Source organism: Macrobrachium nipponense, chromosome 20 (assembly GCF_015104395.2).
Source record: "Macrobrachium nipponense isolate FS-2020 chromosome 20, ASM1510439v2, whole genome shotgun sequence".
In the NCBI taxonomy this organism is placed as follows: domain Eukaryota; kingdom Metazoa; phylum Arthropoda; class Malacostraca; order Decapoda; family Palaemonidae; genus Macrobrachium; species Macrobrachium nipponense.
The window spans coordinates 63,538,708-63,558,161 of NC_061089.1; the positions used below are offsets into that span (position 1 = coordinate 63,538,708).

Consider the following 19,454-nt stretch of genomic DNA (forward strand, 5'->3'; position numbering starts at 1 on the left):
ACCGACGCAGTTTGTAAGGACTGGTTAGAAATCCATAAAAAAATTACTCCTGTTCGAAAAGTCATTTCCGTCTCAACACATACGGACACAAACATATTTTTATTTATATCTAGTATATGTATTTATGTATGTATGTATGTGTGTATGTGTGTATGTATATATATGTGTGTATATGTATGTTTGTGTGTGTATAGTATATATATATATGATTGCTTGTGTTTGTGAAAGAAACGGTCCTGTGTGAAAGATTAGGTTAGGCCAGGCTACTTTTGACCACATAGGTTATCACAAAATAAATGAAAGGTTCACATCTTTAATGACAATTATTTTCAGTTTTTTTTCACAAATCAGTCTGCCTTTTGGTATGTACGAAAAACGTTACAATCCAGTGAACCCATACAATGAATCGTTGCATCTGGCATTACTAGCGAAATTAGACTATACATGTGCACTTAACAGGTTCGCAAAAAAATAACATAAAAAATAAACGAATACATAATACCAGTTGATACTACTAAAATCTGATGTAACAAATTATTTTACCAAGTGGTTTCTCTCTCTCTCTCTCTCTCTCTCTCTCTCTCTCTTTACCATTTACTTAGCAATAAACATGTATCATTATTGCTGCACCTTTTGTTTCCTAAAACATAAAGAGCACGTCCCTCTGGGAAGCAAATGGCCCCTTACAAAAAGCCATTGATCCAAGTCACATAAGGGAAGACGCGGATGAAATGTTCCACTGTGTCGTCGGGATCAAAACTTTCAGCTCCTCCAATTGCTTCCAGTGTTGCCACAGCAGACGACACGTCATCTTGAAACAGAACTCTGCCTTCACGAAGGACTTCTGATTTCTGGAATGTCGAAAAACTCATTACACGCTGACTGGGAACGCGGATTTCCACGTTGTCGTACTTAATTTTTTTTTTTGTTCATGATGGTTTGGAGGAAGCAATGAAAATAATGACGTCACGAAATTGCTAACTACTAATTCAAAGGATTTTAGGAGAACATGGATTCCAATCATTAATATCTTGTGAACAGTGACTCGTACGAATAGCACTTTTGTATTTCGGAGATTGTTTATCTCTGCCCTTTTAGACTACTGTATTCCTAAGTATGTTAGACAGTGTTTTATTCAGTGAGAAGCGGTATAAGTGAAACCTCATAACTGGGTATTATCATTATCATTATTTCTAATATTATTATCAATCAAGAGAATAAGAATAGCCAGAAATGCATTGTTACACATACGTCCGTTTGTGTGTACTGATACACAAATAATTATTGATACAAATCCATTTTATACATCAGTGACATTTCATTGACATCATATAACTGATGATAAAGCAGGAAATGATAAAAATTAACGTTAAGGAGAAAACAAGGGTGTCAATAAGTTTATGTAAATGAAAATCCCAGAACCACATCATTTTTTATGTCTATAAAGATCAACGAACTCACCCTGTCAAATTGTTGCGCTGTGTTCCAATATTTCCAAGACTATGAAACACTTGTTCATTTAGATGACTTTGTATTTACTGAGCTGGTTATAAGCGCTGTAGTTCTTAATAATTATTTTTACATGGTTTGAGATATCAACATAATGAGCACTTTGAACATGGCTCTCATTTTTCAGAGAAAAGTAAGAGAAGTAGAATAAGCAGATATTGATCATATTACTTATACAAAGATGATTTGATTTCATCTCTTAGCTAAGAATCCCTATCGTTAACTAGGAAGGCCTACGTTTGATGGATTACAATCTTCAGTACCCTTGCACACTCACCGACGTCATCCATCTATTGGCACAAATGGAGTCTGAAGAAATGATGTTCTTGTACTTATCATGAACCTTTTCCAGACACTCATCTCTGGTAAATACTGTCACAATCTGGAAGTTATAAAACGGCTCCCTGGAAGATGCTGAAAATAAGAAGTCAGAGGAATCATGTACAGTATATTTTCATAATCACTCCTGTATGTGCTACTGCTAATGTTGCAGATCTTCTACAAGAATATATCCATAAATTTACTTTGTTTTTTGCTCCAGTGATTAGCTTGCATCTTAGATAATTATCGTTTTATAAATTGTAGTAAAGGAAGCTCATTCTAGACGTAATTGTATGTATATGTATATAATATATATATATATATATACTATATATATATATATATATATATATGTATATATATATATATATAAATAAATATATATATATTATGATATTATATCTATATATATATATATATAATATATATATAATAGTATATATATGTGTGTGTGTGTGTGTGTGTAAAGTGAAACACAATTTAGAGAATTACTTTACAGGAGCTCTGAGAATTAACAGCTTCATATAAAACATACTTGAGAATCAAAACTGATATTAAGGTCTTTTTCATAATTGAGAGGAAGGTGTCTACTAAGTTGAAAAAGCCAGTATACCAGTATTTCATTCCAAACTACTGACTTAATATACGATATCTTATGCCTTGCTAAGCCTTTCAAACAAACATCTCAGGTCTTTAAAAAAAATGTCTTTTGCAAATGCCCAGAAATCCAATTAATTTTGAACAAGGCTTGAGAGTTCATTTTTTGGCCAAGCCAAAGGGAATTTCTTTTTCAGAGGTCAAATGCAAAGCTATTCTAGACTGACTTGAAAGATGCATCAATTGCAGCAAAAGGAAACAATGAAACTAAGTTTGTGACCAATGTCTTTTCTGCTAAGCAAAAAATCACGGTCCCACATAAAGTTCAGTATCAGAAAAATTGTTTACAGAATAGTGCAAAAATACATAAATGAATAAAAATAATAAATAAATAAATAAAAAAAAAAACATTATCCAAGATTTTGTAAGCTTTGAGAATAATTTTATGAAGCATATATCCTTTATTTTTTACGAATTAAGGAACCCGTCACACGACGGCCTAAGATAGGTTTTCTTGTCATCGACACAAAATTCAAACCGACTTGGAACTTACATGACTGTGTGATAGTAGCTGCGATCATCGGGTTACTTCCATCATACTGTGCGTCTGGTAAGCAAATGGGCTGAAGGGAATCTGGAAAGGTACAATGCATTACAATCTATATTAACATACTTTAGATCAGTGATTCCCGACCTTTATGCCTTCAAGGAACCCCTGAAACAATTTTTCATATCCTATGGAACCTTGATCTACAGGCACTGTATATATATATATATATATATATATATATATATATATATATATATATATTATATATATATATGTATATATATATATATAGATATATATATATATATATATATATATATATATATACTGTATATATATATATATATATTATATATATATATGATATAATATATATATATATATATATATAACGTATATATATATATATATATATATATATTATATATATATATATATATATATATATACCTGATATATTAATATATATCATATAATATCTACCACTACTATTCGAGCTGTGTAAATTCAGATCAGCGTAATATGCAATACATATTTCAAGACTTCTTGAGGAACCCCTGATTACGGAATGAGGAACCCTAGGGCTCCGCTGAACCCTGGTTGGGAATCGCTGCAGTTTAGATACCTACATCAACATTAGAAACCAAAGCCTAATTCTTACCGACAGGCAAAAATGCAGTAAAAATCCACAATCCAAATGATGTCATAGTCGAGATAAAAAAGAAATAAAGCACTCCAACTTACTATTGAAGTGTAGTGGAGCTTCTAGTTTCAACATGCCAATGTCCGCTTCAGGACCATATGCAGGGTCATACCATTCGTAAGGCTTCCTTTCAGTTACTGGTATGTATCTGTGTTCGTTCTCTGAGCGAAGGTCTACGTGAGTGCTAAGAAGATAAAAATGCAGGCGTTTATGCTCTCGCTAAAATAAAACATAAAAGATATCCTGTTAATGCATATAAATACACACTGTTTTAGCTTAAGCTTTCAGAGAAAGTTTGTTATATAGCAATTGATTTTCCAAGTCTTTGACACTGTTAAGGTTCATATTGTCATGATTAGAGTTAACAACATCGGTACCGCTCTCTATGTAACATTCTAACACAATGATCCATTTGTAATCTGACCAGGATCCGACATAGCCTTTGCAATTGATATTACCTAGTTCATGAACCTTGATGCCAAATTCGGTATTCATTTCAGTGAAACAATAGTTCAGTGTAAACTTGAATCAATGCAAGGAGAACAATACCCAAAGATCACTTACACAGATTCAAGGCAGGAGGCTCTTGTCAGAATCCAAGACTCGCTGACGATGACTCCACCGCAGCTCACAAGAGAGAACCGGTCGTTTCTTAGCTTTCCAAGACCGACTATGTAAGGAAACCCACGACCCTGGGTTGGTAATAAAGGTACAATAGTTAGTGGTCTATATTATATATATATATATATATTATATATATATATATATATATTATATATATATAATATATATTCATCAGGCTACAAATGTCCTTTAATATCCATTCCGCTTTACCTCGGAATTAATATATTTTTATGTAAATTAAATGAAGGGGAATTTTTTAGTTGATAATAATTTCGTCCTCTCGTGGGAGACTCCTTTTTGTGGGATAAGTGAAGCCACTCAGGTCGCTGGACGCCATATTGGGACTGGCAACTGAATCCCTGGGTCAACCGTAGGTACGCGACCTTGCGATGACTAAGGTCACAATAAGGTGTCACACTTTTTATTTTTGATACGCTATGTTATTTTAATTCGTTCATTTAGTTTTCTTGTGTGCGTACTCTTCTGCTTACGGTACACATAATTTCGTACTCCATTTTATCCCCAGACAGTTAACACGTTTACTGAAACTATAATGTCTTGATGAAAAAATAAATGAATTTGAGGGAAGTGAAGCTACTATTGAATTCATTATGGTATTCAACACCTTATTTGACATATTAAATTCTCGAAATCTAAATGCCAAAGGATTTAAAAGCCCAATTCAGAAGAATAATGCAAGTGATATTAAAGATTTTCTAATAAAAGCAGAAACATATATCAGATCTTTGAGACTTCAGGATGGTAAAGACATCTTAAAATAAAATCGAAAAACTGGTTTCATTGGCTTTCTCTATTGCATACGAAGTCTTCAGATTCTGTACGAAATCTGTATTGCATCAGATGGTGGGCCTTTACAATTTTTGATGATCTACAAATTCAGTCAGGATCATATTGAACTATTCTTTGGTCAAGTAAAAAGCATGGGAGGCCATAATGATATTAAAACAGCGAGACAATTCTCTGCTGCTTACGAGAGTCTACTTGTACATAATGACTTAATGGATATCACTCGTGGCAACTGCTTGCCATCAGAGTCGGTGCCCATATTAACTGCTTCAAGCAGCATAAAAGAGCAGGTTGCAGTAGGGAATATAAATGCTTTTGTTTCAAGACATCGAATTTCAGAAGTTCGAGAATCATATTCAGATGATAAGGAAGATGATTATGATTATATTCGAAACCATTACCACTTGTCTAAATGTTCAAATAAAATAGAAGTTTATATTGCAGGTTTTGTTGCTTTTAAGTTAAAAAACTCTTTACAGTGTGAGGTCTGCATAGATGCATTAACATTAACAGACGCTAATTTTATTCACACCCGCATCCAATTAAAAACCAAAGGAAAATTGGTGTATCCATCAAATGATGTTATTAATATATGCAATACATATGAAAAAAATATGAGGGATATGTTGTCCTGCAACAAAACATTGGGGAGAGTTAACTTCCATAAATTAGTTAGTTCAGTATTGGCAGCTTACAGAGGCAAAACAATATTTTCAGATTTCGGTTATCACATGTATGATACACAACCACTGGACAACCCACTTCCATTCATTGATTAAAACAATAACTGAAAGATATTTGCAAGTGAGATATAATTATGCTGGTAAGCAGATTACTGCTAAACTACAATCGCAGGTCCCAAGAAAGAGTCGCCAGATATATACTAAGCTAACTCATTTTAGCGGTCAATAATTCCAAATAGTAGGCGATAACAAACAGTAAAGACTAAGGAATTAGCAGACATAAAGAGAATAGCTTTAAATTTGGGCCAGTAATAGGCTATTTGTATATAAGATAATGAAAAAGTTTGTATCGCATCTCTGAGTAATAAAGTAAGGTATTATGTATGATGAAATAATTCTTTAAAAGAATGATAAAATGTCTATTACTTTTCGCCTCCATTTATGCCATGAAAAGACGCATTGTGAAAAAAAAAAATGTGAAAAATGACTGAAGCGTTTCTATTAATCCTTATGGTTTGGTCTGTCTTTTGTCATTCCTGGGCGTGGCTGCCACGCGGCAAACTGGCTTCACTTGACTGAACGGTCTGACCAATGCCTTCTTGAACTGTTCAAGAAGGCATTGGTCTGACCCATGCGGGGTCGTCTTCTAACCATTATTCCTCCAAGGGCCAGACCTACAGCTTTTCTGCAGCAGACGAACAGCTGAATCTCGAAGTACTAGTGATGACGACGCGGGTCAAATGAGGGATGACTGGATAATTGACGTTGGTTCGTCCGCAACTTAACGGCCCAAGTCATGGTAGTCCGTACGGCGCAGTAGGATGCACGTACGGGCCTCACAGTCAACCTGTGCTGGCCGTAAGTTGACCGTAGGCCCTGCTCAAGTTCTGTGCACGTATTTTGGCCTCTAGACCTCGTCACATCACCCGTGCAACACGTGGGTTTGACGTACGTCTGACGTGGACCACAAATTCTTGACGTGCGTGTTGCCAGGGCTCTGTAGAATTCGTAGAGCACGTACGGCCAACATGGTCGTGCGTTGGACGTATGTAAATGTGACCAAATCATTAGCACTGTATACAGAGAGAGAGAGAGAGAGAGAGAGAGAGAGAGAGTTGGATCTGATCCATTTCAAAAGCTTTCATATTTTTCGCTCTAGCAAAGACTTAGATTGTATCAGTTGATAGTCAGCTTAAATTAAGTCGTCTTTCTGTTAGCGTGGGTCCTTCAAAAAGTAAGAAGTCTAGTGTGGACCTTTCCTCACAGACTGGCCTACCGAAACTTTAGATTTTCCCCTATTTCCGTTTGGTTTAGATGAAGAAAGACTTGTATGCCTGCACGGATAAGTGTACTCAAGTGTTAAAGGGAATAAGAAGCTTTTAATGTACCTGTGGACTTGGCTTTGCCTACCAGTTCGGTTGGTGGCTGGTTTAAATCAAGCGGGTTAAAGATATTAAGACACCTATAGCCAAACCAAAATGACGTGGCGGGTGACAGGAAGTTTCTCCCGGACTATATCGTTCGCAGTTAATTAAGAACATTTAGGTCATTTTACCCATAATAAAACCGACTTTCTTAAACCTAAAACCTCAGTGGTAAACGCGGATTAAGCACGCAGATGGAGTGTTCGCTCCGTGTTTATCCCAGATTTTGTTTCCATTAATTCTAAATACGACCTCTAGTAACCTTTGTTTGTGTGCGTGCATATAGACCGAAAATCAATTATTAGTACACAAACACACACACACACACATACACTATATAAATAACTGCTAAAATGGCATATGAACAATAACCAAATTGTTTGAAATTATGGCATTATTACAAAATCTGTGATTATTATTTCCAATAAAAAAGAAAAAAAAAATAAAAAGAAAAAAAAAAAAAAACAACACACAAAGAAAGGAAAATCATTAAGAACAACCAAAATTTACTCTTTGTTTCTTTAGAAAAAGAGCTCAGGTAAAGTCATAAACAATGGCTTAACCTGGAGGCTGAGATTTTAAAATGGCCTCAAATAGCTCTTGCAGGAGCTGTTATTCTTTTCCTGGCCCCACCCTAGAGATCTTAGAATCTTGAAAACAGACTGGCTTTCCATAACTTTAGCATCCGTTGTGCCCACTTTGCAATTTGGAAAACAATTGATCTGTGTGAGCTTGTAAACGTCTGTAAAAGGAGGCTGTTAAAGCAAAAACCCACTTGAATAGAACAGTCACTTACTTATCCGGACCACTTTGATCCGGAAATAAGAACAAGATTTTCCATTGATAACTTTCATAGGACGCGTCAACGTTAAATTCATCATTCAGGATGTAGTTGTAAATAAGTCTCCCTTCTACTCACCTTGTGTGAAGCAGGGCTTCCACAGCTGCTCCTCGGTTCCAGCTCTGTACTTTCCTTAGTCACGGGAGGGTCCACTTCTTTCTCGCAGCAAAATCGGATATTTCCTTTACTGCAAAGATTAGGGCGGGTAAGTCACGAATGGATAAAGGTGACGTCCCGGTGGGGAACCTATGTGCAAAAATGTGGAGCAGAAATTTAATGTTTTAGTAATTTTCAGCAATTAAACCATAGATGTAGCAGGGACTGAAATGTTTTCTCGATGAAGTCAATTTGCGTTAAGGGATATGGACCAGTGTTGTGTGGTGCTTTTATATATATATATATATATAGTATATGCTATAGAGATATTATAATAATTATATATTTATATATATATGTATATTGTGTGTCTATATATATAAGTCTATATATATATATATATAAATATATATATGTATATTAATCATCAGTGTTAATATAATAAGATATAATATAGATATACATACTATATTAATATATCTATATATAATTATTGAGAAGCTCTCGCCAGGAAAGTGGAGGGTAGGAAAAGATCTTTATGGCCCTGAGCTTTTCGCCTCAGGATCTACCGAATCTTTCCTTTCAACCCTTTCCTGCGAGAGCCTCTTTTTTATTTAATGCCCCGGGGTAACCATTGCGGTATTTGATTGATATATATAATATATATACTTTTTAATTATATTAATTATATATATTATTATATAAGTTATAATATATTATATATATATATATTACTATATATATCATATATATATATAAAATATATATAGCTACTAAAAGGAGTCCATAAAAACGCCAAAACATATTAGAGAGAAAACACTGTATTTACAGAGACTGCCTGTCCTCCCTCTTCAGGTAGATTAATGAGAAAAGTTACAGAAAAAGGTGGTTTTATTTAATAAGAAAGATCCCATCCACAGGTAAAGACAGCTTTAGGTGTCACTCCCGCTGGATAAATCTTCCTTTAAATACCTCCTTAAGCATTGGCTGAATGAAAAAACTTAGTGTCCAATGAAACTCTGAAATCCCATGCGCCCCATTTGGAGATGTTCCATTACCCCCTCTCATGGTTTAATCAAGACCGATTCCATCCACTTTGACTCTTTGTGCCGGCAGTTTGCTGCTCTAAAATTAATCGTGAATAAATTCCAGTTTATTTCTGTCGGTTATTTGATTCATTTATATTATGGCTGAAAATAGCTGAGTTCTGTTGTCATTACCTCACTGACCAATGGTTTCTGTTGTATTAATCTCTGGGGAAGGACAGTGATCAATTTTTCTGTTAAATCTATGTAAGATTGGGTCGTCAAGTCCAGGCATTTGGGATTTCATAAAATCCTGTTGTCCTTAGGGGATGTCTTTTGTTATGGATGTTGTAATCAGGGGGGACTTTGGCTAAGGTGTTTTGGGTTAAGTTTAACATGCAAAAGGGGTTATGAATTTTCTGGAGGGTCTGGAGTCACCAGTTCTTAATCCTGTCCAGGTGTGGAATTTTTTATTTCTAAATTTGCTGGGTGTCTCCTCTGGTCTTGTCTTGAGGGAGTCAGTAGGAAAATTACTGTTTTGCTTTGTGAATTGCCTTTCTTTTCAGTTATCTGGTCTGGCTACCTTTAAAAAGGCGAAAGCTGCTTACTAACTAGTTCAAATTCTTTTTCCCCAGGAAATCTTATGGGAACAAATTTGTAAGGCCTCTTAAGAATAGGTTTTTGCTGGCTACGCCTATCTTGATAGGTAATTCGTGTTAGCTAAGTAGTGAATGTATGAAAGTGAGAACGTTGGTTTTCTGTATATGGTAAATTTTTGTATTCTGTTTCGTGTTCTCCTGTATTATTAAAAAACATCAAGGAAATCATTTTGTTGTCTGTTTCCACTACAACTTTAAATATGATGCTGGGCAACTAATGTGTTTTAACTTTGAAAGGAATTAATTAAAATTCGACCCATCTATTATCCCAAAATAGTTAGAATAACTCACCTACAATATCTCATCCACAAGCATGTTTTTGGGTTTTTATTGCATTTATTGACTGTAGTTTTCAAAGTATTCCATGTATAGATTGGCCTAAAACAGGGACTTCAAAGGAACTTACCCCAAATAGTACAACCCGAATTTTGCTTATATAGAATTGATTCCCCGAATGCTAAAAAAAAACGTTATTAGATACACCATGAATTCAAACTAACTTTATTATTTTCGTGTCAAGCGACCGATGGGGATCTGAATAGGGGGATAATTTTTCCCTGCAAAAAACTAAAGAACGGTCATGTAACTGGAATCCTACGGCAAATGGGCTTAAAAGTTTTAAAAGTTTTAGTTGTGAAGTGGTATATGTGCTCCTCTGAAATTTGTGACCCAAAAATTTCTACTGAATGTTTAATGTGACCTGGGTAGAAAAAAGTGCCTAAAAAACAGGGGGAAAGGAGGCCAGCTTAACCATTTAGAAATTTTGTAATTGAAAGGCTCCAGCACATGAAACGATGGGTCTTGAATTGGAAGATTGTCTTTGTGAATTTTTGGGAAGGCCATAAAAGTAGTGGATAGTTTTTAGGATTAATTACTTTAAAATTTCTCTAATATCCAATGGTCTTTTTGTCTTGGGCAATTAATCTTACTTCCGTTAAAAAAATTTCTCTTGGGGGACGTTTTGGGCAGGGGGATTTTTCGTCAGTTTTCTACATGTTTGTGTCGCTAAAGGACGGTTTGGTTGATTTTAGTCGAGGTAAGAAGTCTTTTGCTTTCATGATTACGATTTTGCTTGTCTTTGTCGAGGATCCTACTTATGACATGACATCTAAAACGAAGACAGGTAATGGAACATCCTCAAAGGGGCGCATGGGGATTCAGATGTCCATTGACAAAGCTTTTTCATTCAAACCAACGCTTAAGGGGATTTAAAAAGGAAAGCATTTAATCAGCGGGGGAGTGACCCTAAAATTGGTTTACCTTGGGGTGGAATGGGATCTCTTGGTATAAAATACCACCTTTTATGTTAGTTCCTCGTTTGGACGAGTGGATTTTTTACCGCTCGGCTACCAATCCGGTGGGTCCGTAGTTTCGATACTCAGCTTGGGCCAACTCGGAATCAGGGGAATTTGATTTATGGTGATAAAAGTATAATTTTCCTCGATATAATTGGTTGGGTTCGGATCTCACGAATTAACGCGGTTGGTAGGGGTCCCGTTGCTAAGTGACCAATTATTGGTTCTTGATCCACGTATTAAAAAATACCTTAATCTTTTCTTTGGGCCAGCCCTAGGAAGAGTTTTGTTAATCAGCTCAGTGGTCTGGTGCAAAACTAAGATTATACTTAACTTAACCACCTTTTTCTGTAACTTTTTTTTTCATTAATCTTTCCTGAATAAGGAGACAGCCGTCTCTAAGTATAGTATTTTTCTCTCTATATTTTGGCGGTTTTTATGGGCGATTCATTTTATTAGATTGGAATTCTGTTGTAACAGAAAACATTTTTACCTTTCATCTATATATATATATATATATATATATATATATATATATATATATATATATTTATATGTGTGTGTGTGTGTGTGTGTGTGTGTGTGTGTTATGTGGTTACGTCCGAACATACGTATGTATGTATTTGAAATCATATATGTGACGAGAGATTTTGCTGGAAATAAGGCGAAAACTAAAGAAATAGAATGAACATTTTAAGGGAACAATACCTTGGTAAACAACATAGTTCTTAAAAAATTTATGTATATCATTAACAAGTTATTTTCCATAATATAGAAAGGCTTCGATAGAATGGGGAAGGTAACAAAAAAAAAAAAAAGCAAACAAAGAAAACAACGTGTTGGCTTTTTCCCTGCAGACATCAGAGCTTAGCTCATAATACCCGTCAGTTTCCACAGCTGTATCCCCTGAGGAACTCGTGGATGGGAATCGTCTTCGAGAGGGTCAGAAGGGATGGGCATTCACTCACGAGAACGCACCTGCCCTCGGCAACTGCATCCGTGCTGCATTTTTCTGCAAGGGCGAACGATTCATATTTTGTTAGGTTTTTCGTGGCAATGAAGTTAAAACAAAATATCAATAATTTTAAATAAACAATGATTACTTGATTTAATGCTATATATTGGCATCACAGTTTGTATACAAGGCACACTTATGAATTCGATGAGTATTCGTGTATATATATATATATATATTATATATATAATATATATATATATATATATATATATATATATATATATATATAAAATATATACATCGAGCTACAAATGTCCTTTAATACCTAATTCGCTCTACCTCGGAATTAAGGTATATTTTCATATATGCTTAACCCCGAAGGAAGGGGAATTTGTTACACGATAATAGATTTGCCTGCTCCTCTTGCGGGGGTGGGGTAGGTAAAAAGCTTCCACTGACGCCCTGGATATGAATGACTTCATGGGTTCGCGCCCGGGAGCAGGCAAATCTATTATCGTGTAAAATATTCCCCTTCGGTTAAGCATATATGAAAATATATTAATTCCGAGGTAGAGCGAATTTGATATTAAAGGACAATTTTGTAGCTCGATGTATGTATATGAATCACGGTAGTGTGAAATGACTTATATATATATATATATATATATATATATATATATATATATAGTATGTATGTATGTATACACATACATATACATACACACACATATATATAGTATAATATATGATATATATATATATATATATATATATATATATATATATATATATATATATATATATATATATATATATTGTGGCGAAGTGCCAAGAATCTGGTTACTGCACTTACCAATCATTAATTGTTACCTCACCACAGCCAGACACCTGAACCTTCATCACAAGTAAAATACGACTGAATACTCTAAAGGCAACAGTGATCCCTTGAACAACTTATCAGTATTACAGAAAATCAGATTAAGTTAATTAAAACAGGTGTGAGGTAATCTAATAAGTAATTAAATTAATTAAAGGGCATCACTCCATCAACAATTTTAGAAGTCTAAGTATTTCCCTGATTTCAAAAGTTTAAGTACTTCCCTGGTTCTCACTTACTTCAAGTAAATTGAAAGAAAAAAGCTCAATTACCACTCTATGTTTTATACGAAACAAAATAACTGGTGAAAAAGAAAACACTTATAAAAATTTTAAATACAAAAATTTATTATCAAACTCAAAATTTATATGTGAAATTCACAATCTTAAGGAAATTTACTGTTACTTGAAAACAACACAAAGTTTAATTAATTCTTGAATTAGTTAAGTAAAATAAAATCAAAATGAATTTATCACAAAAATCAAGAAAATTAATTCAATTGAAATTCAAAAGTGTTAGGTAATAACTAAAATTTGGAAATTAATTTACAAGTGTAAACAACACTAAAATTTGAAAAGAATTCTAAGTAAATGCAAATTAATTCACAAGTGTTAAATTCAATTAAATATGCAATGATTAATTAACGAAAATAATTAAGTTAATCAAATTGTGAATGCAAATGAAAACACGAAAAATGTGGAAAATACCAAAATTATAAAATGCATTAATCACACAGAATATATAAAAAAACACTTCAATAAGAAAAAATGGACAAATGCACAAAAAATCACTTCAATAAGAAAATTGGATAAATGCACAGAAAAATCACTTCAATTGAAACAAACACAAAACATAAAAATTTGCAATGTGTAAAAATTGAAACTTTCATCAAACCGCTGTAACTATTAGTTGCAACTAATAAACCTTGTAATAACACTACCCTGATACCAATTTTCTGCCGCAGCTAGTTCCAAAATTTCACCACACAATCCACAATACTTCAAAAAGAAAAGGTGCCGTTACACACTTGAACAATGTTTGTTCAGATTCCACATTAAGTACTAAATAATACTAAATAACTCTAAGAAATACGAAATCTAAAAGTTACGAGTGACCAATCACTATGTATAAGATCTTTACGTTAATTGTAAAATCAAATATGGAGAGAGAGAGAGAGAGAGAGAGAGAGAGAGAGAGAGAGAGAGAGAGATGATTACACCTGAGGTCTTAAGTCAGAATCAATCTTCCTTTCTTACGGAAGCTGAACAGTGTATTTCGTCACACAAAACGTTTTGGGGCCAAGAGACAGGTACTTTCATAAAAATTGTCTATCAAAACAATATCTAAAAAGAAATAGGAATTACAATCACAAATAGCAAATATTATTACGTGATTTAAGAAAATAAAAGTATTTTAATATGAAAGGAATAATCATTTATAAAGAGAGCAAAACTAAATTACGTCACTTCCCAACGATGACGTATACTTAAACAGAAGGTTCTAGAAAGATATTGTGAAAAGATGATGCAATCCTTCCATATGATTACTCGACAAAGACGTACACGTTTGAAACCAGTCCTGTACGTTGTATGCTCTACAGGTTCCAAACAGAACTCCAGCGAATAAGATTGACATGTTATGAAAACAAAATGGAGACTTCGAGTTTTCCTTATCTCGTGTGATGACAACAATTTCTAGCTTGAAACGGACAATGTTAATCTCTCTCTCTTTTCACATTCTACGTTATCTCAACTTATATTATGCGAAATCTGAACATATATTATTAGAACTAAATAAGGTATCTGAACATACATTATTAGAACTAAATAAGGTATCTGAAAATGTTGCAAACACTTTTCCAACATTTCATGGTTATAGAGAGGAAATATGCGTTACGAAAGTAACAGCATATAATAATAATAATAATAATAATATGTATATATATATATATATATATATATATATATATATATATATATATAATAACAATAATAATGATATTTTGGAAGGAGACCCTCTCGTAGACATGTTTTGTTAAAAATTACTGCTGCTTCAGCACTATTAATCTTGTAGAGAGTCTTCTCTATTTTTCTGATGACAGCTTTCTTGTTGTTGCTTAGACTGGCGAGCAACGCACCAAAGGGCATGGTAAAATTCGGTTGAGTCATTTGGTTTAGTATTGCTTATACAATTCTCTCTCTCTCTCTCTCTCTCTCTCTCTCTCTCTCTCTCTCTCTCGCCAATGCGACGTTTCTTCCTGATCCACAAGACATTATCAAGCGATGACTGCTGAGGGACTGAATTCCAGTGGCGAGTCCTTCTTCTTACATCGTGATGTTGCGGGCTCTTGAGTACGGTCTAGAGAACCTCTCTGGCAGGTCGAGTTTTCATTAGATCCTGGGAAGGTGACTCATACGACGAATGTTTACGAGCCTTGCAGACCTTCTCAGGCGGGGGATATCACTGGGAGCCTCTTGAAAGGCTTGTACCTGAGTGACGTCACCCCTGGTATTATTCTCATAATGTTCATCACGTCTGGTGTTTGTTTCATGCGCGCTGGTACTTTCGTTGGGGGGGAGGGGCGTGGTCCTCCTCACACACGTCCGTATCAGGAACGCTTCTTGAGTGGTATTAAGGGGAGGCTTTTGCTCAAGGATAAGCAGCGCATCTAGAAGGCACAACGTCGTGGGTCAGGGGCTCTCCCATGATTTTGACATTCCTGATGATGTCGTCTCTCGTGATGTCTTTCTGGTGAACTGCAAGGGCGTGCTGCTTAATGGCACCCTCCTGGGCGTGGCAGGAGATCCTTTTGGAGGCGCATCGTTGTCATGCCGATGTAAATCCCAAGGCATCCTTGGGCGGGGCATACATATCAGTAGACAACGTTGGACTGCTTTATGGGGTCTCCTACGGGCGGGGAGGGGTTGTTCTTCATCAGGAGGTCCTTTGTACGCTGATTCTTGTAGTAAATAATGAGGGACACTCTCTTCCCTTCCTCCATAGGGCGAATGTGCTCCTCTATTATTTTCTTCATGGTTGCTTCGTCCTCCTTGTATTGGTGGTGCAAGAAGGCTTTGTAGAAGAGTTTTATATCCTCCGGGGGTGGAATGTTCCTTCTTTCTTCCTCCGTCATGTACCACTTGTCAAGGGCAGCTCGTGTTTCTCAGTTTACGAGTTTATTAGTGTATCCATTATTAATCAGCATCTGGGATGCACGCACCTCGAACTCGACTGAGCATACTACAATGGAATATAAATAATGCCAACACAAAAAATGCCATACTGCAATCAAAAGTACTCTCAGAAAGACACGACGTCATCATGCTACAGGAAACACTAATTAGGGAAACCAACAAATTCACACTCCAAGGATACACAGTTTACAAAACCCCACATACAGATGCAAACAGAGGGCTGATCACCCTAATAAAAACAACAATTTCCTCGAAAGAAAATAAGAAACACAGACTGCGGTGAAGGGATTGAGACACTAAGCGTCCTCATAAGGCTAGCAAACATGTCACTCACCATACACAACATCTACAAAGGGCATGATAAAATCTTTGAGGGAGAGAACCTCTTCAGTGCAGCCTCCAGAGAAAACACCTTCTTCGCAGGAGATTTCAATGCACACCACCCATGCCTACAGTCGAGACAACACACAGATGCAGCAGTCAGACACATACAAATGTTAATGGAAGAATTTCCTGACGCTGCACTACTAAATGACACAAGCGATGCAACACACCTCCGAGGTGGCAACTAGACTTAAGCTTCATAACTGGAAACCTAAAAGAAGACTGCACATGGAAAGTGCACCCAACACTAACCAGTGATCACTTCGCAACCGAAACAAAACTAAAGATAATGAAAATTCCTCCACCCCCCTTCAAGCAGGATGGAGACCAGACCTAGCAAACTGGCCAACATTTCAAAACCATATGAACACATGGGCAACACAGTACATTCAAAACCCAGCCCTAAATATAAACACACTCCAACAGGATTTTGTAGAGAGCTTGCAAAATGCAGCAAACATCTCCATGCCAAAGAAAGCCTTTAGAACAAATGCAACCCCACACAAGGACAGCTGGTACTACAACTCGAGAATCAAAGAAATGAACTCAAGATTAAACAGAATAATAAAACTATTCAGACGAAACCCCACCGATGAGTTGCTCACTATCTTAAGAGAAGCCGCAAACCACACAGCCCAAACTGCTCAGGAGGTAAAGCAGGAAACCTGGCTAAAATGGTACTCAGAAACCACCCGACTAATTCCCATTGCAAAGATGTTCAAATGATTCAATAAAGTATCAGGAAAGGCCAGGCCAACACAGGCCAACCATCCTAACCCTCAAGCTAAAGTGAACAGACTAGCGCAACACTTTGCGGATAGGACCAAATCGACACACCTACCACAAGCCACACGAGAAAGGCAAGTGGCACTTAATCCAGAAAGTTGGAGAATCATCAATACAGCCTGCAACAATTCCGATGACACAGACACACCATTCACAATGAAAGAACTTGATAAAACCCTCCAAAAAGGAGCAGACACAGCCCCAGGAGCAGACATGGTCACATACAGCATGTTGAAAAACATGGGCACTGCAGCAAAAACAGTGCATCTCCACATAATAAACAAAACATACACAGAGCAGATCAGACCCACACAATGGAACCAGCAAAACACACAACCAATTCCCAAACCCAAGGAGCCTAACTCCTACAGACCCATTTCTCTCATCAGCTGCACGGAAAAGACAGCAGAGAGAATGTTGTTCAACAGATTGCTGTGGAAAACAGGACCCTTACACCACCGCTTATATGCCTACAAAGAGGGGATAGGCACACAGGAATGTCCAGCAGATGTTATGGCCACAATAAATAACAGGAAAGCAATTGTAGTATTTCATGACCTAGAAAAAGCCTTTGAACTTGCCAGAGCAACAGCCATCCTGGCAGCCTTAGTTGACAAAGCAGTAAAAGGCAACCTTCTAGCATGGGCCAAAGGATACATGCAAGACAGACAAGCCAGAGTTACCTTTCAGGGAGCAACCTCCAAATTCTTCAATCTGGAAAATGGAACACCTCAAGAAGGAATACTCACCCCCTTCCTCTTCAACATACTAATGGAGAAATTAGCCAACAGCAACTTGCCAAATGGAGTTGAAATATTCATATACACTGACAATGTGTGTTTGGTCAGCACAGACAGGCACAGAGCCCACCAAAACATGCAAAATGCAATAACACAGATTGAGAACAAATGCACAGTCCTAGGACTAAAAAACAACACAGCAAAAACCAAGGCAATGGCAATCATACATAATACAGACCTGAATCCAATACAACTCATGGGAGAACCCATCGAATGGGTAGACAACTTCATGTATTTAGGAGTCAACATCAACAAACAACTCTCACCACACAAAGAAATAGAAACACTTAAGCAAAAAATCAAATGCAGACAAAATGCCATGAAAAGAATCACCTCGCTAAGGGATAATTTTCTACATACAGACAATATGATCAACAGTATAGTATGCTGCACCTGTCCTCACCAATCTCACAAGCACTAAACAAAAAAGTATTGAAGTAATCCAAAACAATGCCCTAAGACTCATTACAGGAGCACCAGTGTGGACCAACCTATGCATCCTGAGATATGAAACAAAACTACAGTCTCTGACACATAGGATAGATCAGAGAAACTCATCCATCCTGCTAAAACCTTAAAAAATGACAGAGACTGTCCACTCAAAAAGGAGATCAAGAAATGCATTGATCTCCAGGAAGAGCGAAACCCTCCCAAAACATATGCTGGCAACCTTCTAGATACACTAAGAAGAGTAGGCATGCAAAATCATGCTGTAGCCATCAGGGAAGACACCCCTTTCAATGAATACACAGAACCAGCTCCCCGGGAACCAGAACCCTTTAACACAAACTACACAATTCTTCCAGCAAGCAAGGAAGCATGCACCACCCAACAGCTAAAGCAAGCAGCACAAGAAGCAATACAAATGACAACTGCCACAAACATATACTTTACAGATGGATCAGTAGACCTCAACATCCCAGCGGCAGCAGCAGGTGTCTACTCAACAGCACTCAAAGGGAGCTGGAGGCTCTCTGGCAATGCCTCCACACTACAGACAGCTGATAGCCATCGCCAAAGCACTGGAAGAGTCCCAACACAGACTGGGGAACACTACAATACATATTGACTCGAAAAGAGCAATACAAGCCATAACAAAAGGCAAAGCAAGAGAAAACATTAAACTCCTAACAAGCATATGGGCATTGGCAAAACACCACCAAAACAGAAACAGACAAATAACTCTCAACTGGATCTCGAGCCATGTAGGAATACAAAGAAATGAGGGAGTAGACTCCCTGGCAAAAAGCGGGCCACACATAAACAATGTCAACATCAAAATCAACCACTCACTAACTCAACTGAAAAGCATAGCGGCAGC

At 36.3% G+C, this 19,454-nt stretch overlaps 1 protein-coding gene across 1 annotated transcript; it reads right to left on the reverse strand.

The window, feature by feature from the left end:
- Positions 1 to 299: 299 nt before the first annotated feature.
- Positions 300 to 8,284, reverse strand: LOC135226658 (uncharacterized). The gene is made up of 6 exons (XM_064266372.1): positions 8,138 to 8,284; positions 4,245 to 4,372; positions 3,722 to 3,864; positions 2,981 to 3,061; positions 1,787 to 1,923; positions 300 to 851 (listed from the first exon to the last, which is right to left on the reverse strand). Exons 3-6 carry the CDS (start codon positions 3,753 to 3,755, stop codon positions 684 to 686), a joined length of 420 nt encoding a protein of 139 aa, XP_064122442.1. The 5' UTR covers positions 3,756 to 3,864; positions 4,245 to 4,372; positions 8,138 to 8,284; the 3' UTR covers positions 300 to 683.
- Positions 8,285 to 19,454: the final 11,170 nt, after the last annotated feature.

Bases quoted from the DNA above. Each gene is read 5' to 3' on its own strand.
- LOC135226658 (XM_064266372.1), bottom strand. From the start codon at position 3,755: ATGTTGAAACTAGAAGCTCCACTACACTTCAATA. The intron at 1,924-2,980 runs GTAAGTTCCAAG...TCTTATTTTCAG, and splicing joins AGCTACTATCACACAGTCAT to CATCTTCCAGGGAGCCGTTT. The intron at 852-1,786 runs GTGAGTGTGCAA...TCGACATTCCAG, and splicing joins CCAATAGATGGATGACGTCG to AAATCAGAAGTCCTTCGTGA.